The following is a 3,491-nucleotide window of genomic DNA, read 5'->3' as shown; positions in this document are numbered from 1 at the left end:
AAATTCCCTAAAAAGTAATGTTTTTTAACTCAATTTTTGGCGATTTTTTCGATTTTTACAATAATAATCATGATTCATTTGATTTGTAACTAACTAGTCATATTTAAAAAAAAATTAATTACAAACATTGTTTCCTCTTTAATTTTCGCCCAAAATCAACTCTTGAAAAGATACATCATTAAATAGGAAGAAAAATATGACATTTTTCCAATTTTTCTAACATATTGTGCCGTCAAAAGTTAAGCCCACGTTTTTTTTATGCGCATAGAAAAATTTTCATTTCTAATGATATTTGAAAGACAAAAAGCCAAAAATCTCCGTGGATATACGATTCACCCAAATATGGCTTTTTGAAACAGATACCGTCTGGACTAATAGACCAAAATTCCTAGTTAACATTCAATTATATTTCAAAAATGAATTTCGCCTCACGCATCGTTCATGTTACAATAATTGATCTCGGTGATTCATTATAATCCTGTAGAATGTACGACGTGTCTTAACTTTTGATCTGAGAGGAAAGCGAGTCCATAGGCGTATCATTTTAAAGAAGTTATTAAATTAGAATAAGAATTAAATAGATATTTTACGATTTTAGGTAGGTTCTTTTTTATTTATTCTAAAGTATGTATTCAACAATCCTGTCCTCGTGATCTTAGCCTGTAGAGGTAGTTTTACATCTCCTAATTTAAAAGTTGTGTTACTTTGTGTCACCTAAATTTGTATATCCATCCAAATTAGTCCAGTGGAGTTCAGCTCACAATGGTGTGGTAGCAATAGAAGTTTGTCTTTTCAAGCTTTGACCATTTAATATCATGTATTTGGCTTTCTATTTTTGCGCACTTGCTAACAATTGTACTTTTAATATTCTATCTTTCAATGTGTTGTCCATTCAACCATTTCATGATTTCTTCTTGTTTCCATGTAGATGTTGACAGTTTTATTATATTCGTCGACTCTTGTAAGGAGCATTATCCATGACAATCACTGCAGAAGATTTGATGTGGGACAAAGTAGATGCAAGAATCCGCATTCACGTCCCATAATTATTACTTATTTATCACCGCCCATTCCAAAAAATAACTTTAAGCCATAAAAAATCATTAGGAAAATGTTTCTCGTCTGCTGTTGATATTTAAATCTTGTGAAACTTTGGATACCGTTTGACTTTACCCATACTTCGTCGAGGTAATACATTTTCGATGTACGACACGATTATTTTTTCTAAATACTGTCTTGATTATGTTATTTTCTATTAACATACTTTTCGATTTCGTTTTCGTAAGAAAAGTTCATTTCATACATAGTACATAGTAAAACTCTTCAGGGCAGTCTTCATTTTCAGCGACTGCAGTTTCAATTTTCTTTAATTTTGGAATTTTAAAAATAAAATCCGAGTCTTCCTACGGATTAATATTTTTTCCTGTTACATATTTTGCTTTTTTGCTTTTTTTACAATTTCACTATTTTCTAACGCACGATAAACAATTCTAACTGATACTTTTGTTAAAGAACTACACACGTCCACGGCATCAGTCCTTGACATATCTGCGTTTCTTGCTAGAATTCTCTAATAAACATTGTTTATTATACAACCAGTTTACCATTACCCTGATTGGCCATTAACACTCGCATACGATTCCACTATTAAAAAAACACTTTGAAGTAACTAAAATGTGAAAATAATAACTAGTTTTTCTCGCTTGCACGCATATGACACGAAACGTCTAGCTACCTACTCTATGCGAAATATACGGAACATTACATTACAATTTTTTTGTCAGATTAAGAACCTGTAAAATTTGAGGTTTGATTTATTTATGATCCTACTACTTTGGAACTTTGGTATAAGTGTGATAATTAAATATGATTTTGTATTTCTATTCTATTTTATTTTTATTATTTTAGCTCCAGTTATTAGGTTCTAATGTCTCTGAGCATCCTCGTTTAAAATCTTTGAATATCTCACATTTACCAACAGTATCAGAAGCTTTAACTTTTGATGCGATTGAGATGCTCGCAAATGTCTTGGACCATTTAAAACCAGTTCAAAATGAGAGTATAAATTGCGAAGATGGCACACAGTGGGAAAATGGTGAATCATTTATGAATTTTATACTTTCCGTAAGTATGTAAAATAGATATTTTTTGTGCCACCAAGAAAAAGATAAAACTATTAAAAACTATAGTTTTTTGACATATGGAGGGTTTTTTGAAGTTGACCAATACTTTTCTACTCGAAATCTCTGTTGTTACAAGAGATATCAAAAATTACTTCAAACATTTCTTGTACAATGTCTTCCACACAATGCAGTGCTGAATTTAGTGTTATTCTTTTCTTAATGGGTAAGATATTAAATTCATCGATGGAAAATGCGAATCTAGCAAAATTTCAATAAAACGTTTTGAGATTGTTTGAGGTAATGAAAAATAAATAATACCTATCAGTTGAGGCTATGATACGGTTGTAAACCACTAAAATTGATGACTGTAATGGATCTAGTTTTGGTCAAAATAACAAATTATAGCTGTAGCAGTACTGCAGCAGCTCAGATGATACTCTATTCTTATAATTTTGATGAGAAAAGCGCCTTAAAAATAACAATTTTACGGAAATGGCACAAAAATATAAATTTAACGATTTAAACATTATTTTCACATATGTGAAAGAAATTATTGGATAAAGTTGCTTATTTATAGCACAGTTTTAGTTGTTTATTCTTTGCTAAAGAAGTGAATTAGAAAGAAAATTGAAAAACCATCGGAGCGTATTTTTATTCAAGTCATTGCTGCTCCATCAAACTCTTAGTGACGTCATGTCTATTTCAAAATTTAATAATAATAATAACAATAATTTATAGAACTTTTTCTCGATTAATTTAAAAACTTGCCCAATGTTATATTTTCATAAAAATGACACCGAATTTTGTTAATTTTAATCGAACGCCTTATATATTTTTACGTCATTGAATTCCTTTTCTTATTGCATTCCCAGCGGTGTAATATAGAATATTAGATTGTTTGCATATTACTGTATAAAAAACATACATTTATAGTATTTATTATCTTACGACATAATTATTACTAAACATTGTTGTTGTTTTATAAAAAAAATATTGATTCTCAAATTCAAAATATATTCAAATACTTCAGGAAACTTTGGTAATTTTATTATTGTGTCAAACAGCTTTTAATTTAGTATTATTTAGTATTATTATTATTAGCTAATTATTTTAATAGATTTATAAAATTTTCAAATTAGTATACAGGGTGTGGCGTCTTTAGTGCAGAAAAAATAAAGTGCAGATTCCTAGGAATATATCCAATAAAAAAGCCTTATATAAGAAATTCATATATCCACGTTTTGTCAAGAAAATTGAACTTCAATTTTGTAGCGAAGAAATAAATCTTAGTACGGTCCTGGTCAAAAAATGTCATGCCATTCGATTAACATCAGCGCACGCTTGCCGAACCGAACTTAACAGAGAGTC

The 3,491-nt window shown here is 29.6% G+C and overlaps 1 protein-coding gene across 2 annotated transcripts in view; it reads left to right on the top strand.

The window, feature by feature from the left end:
• The window catches only part of LOC108905513 (glutamate receptor ionotropic, kainate 2), an 18,363-nt gene that overhangs the window by 4,167 nt on the left and 10,705 nt on the right, over window positions 1–3,491 (top strand). For both annotated transcript variants that reach the window (XM_018708395.2, XM_018708396.1), the window contains one exon: window positions 1,909–2,124. In XM_018708395.2, the coding sequence (XP_018563911.1) occupies window positions 1,909–2,124 (216 nt within the window). The remainder of the gene's footprint in view (window positions 1–1,908; window positions 2,125–3,491) is intronic.

Source organism: Anoplophora glabripennis, unplaced genomic scaffold (genome assembly GCF_000390285.2).
Source record: "Anoplophora glabripennis isolate ALB-LARVAE unplaced genomic scaffold, Agla_2.0 scaffold140, whole genome shotgun sequence".
In the NCBI taxonomy this organism is placed as follows: domain Eukaryota; kingdom Metazoa; phylum Arthropoda; class Insecta; order Coleoptera; family Cerambycidae; genus Anoplophora; species Anoplophora glabripennis.
This window is presented reverse-complemented; position numbering and strand designations above follow the sequence as displayed.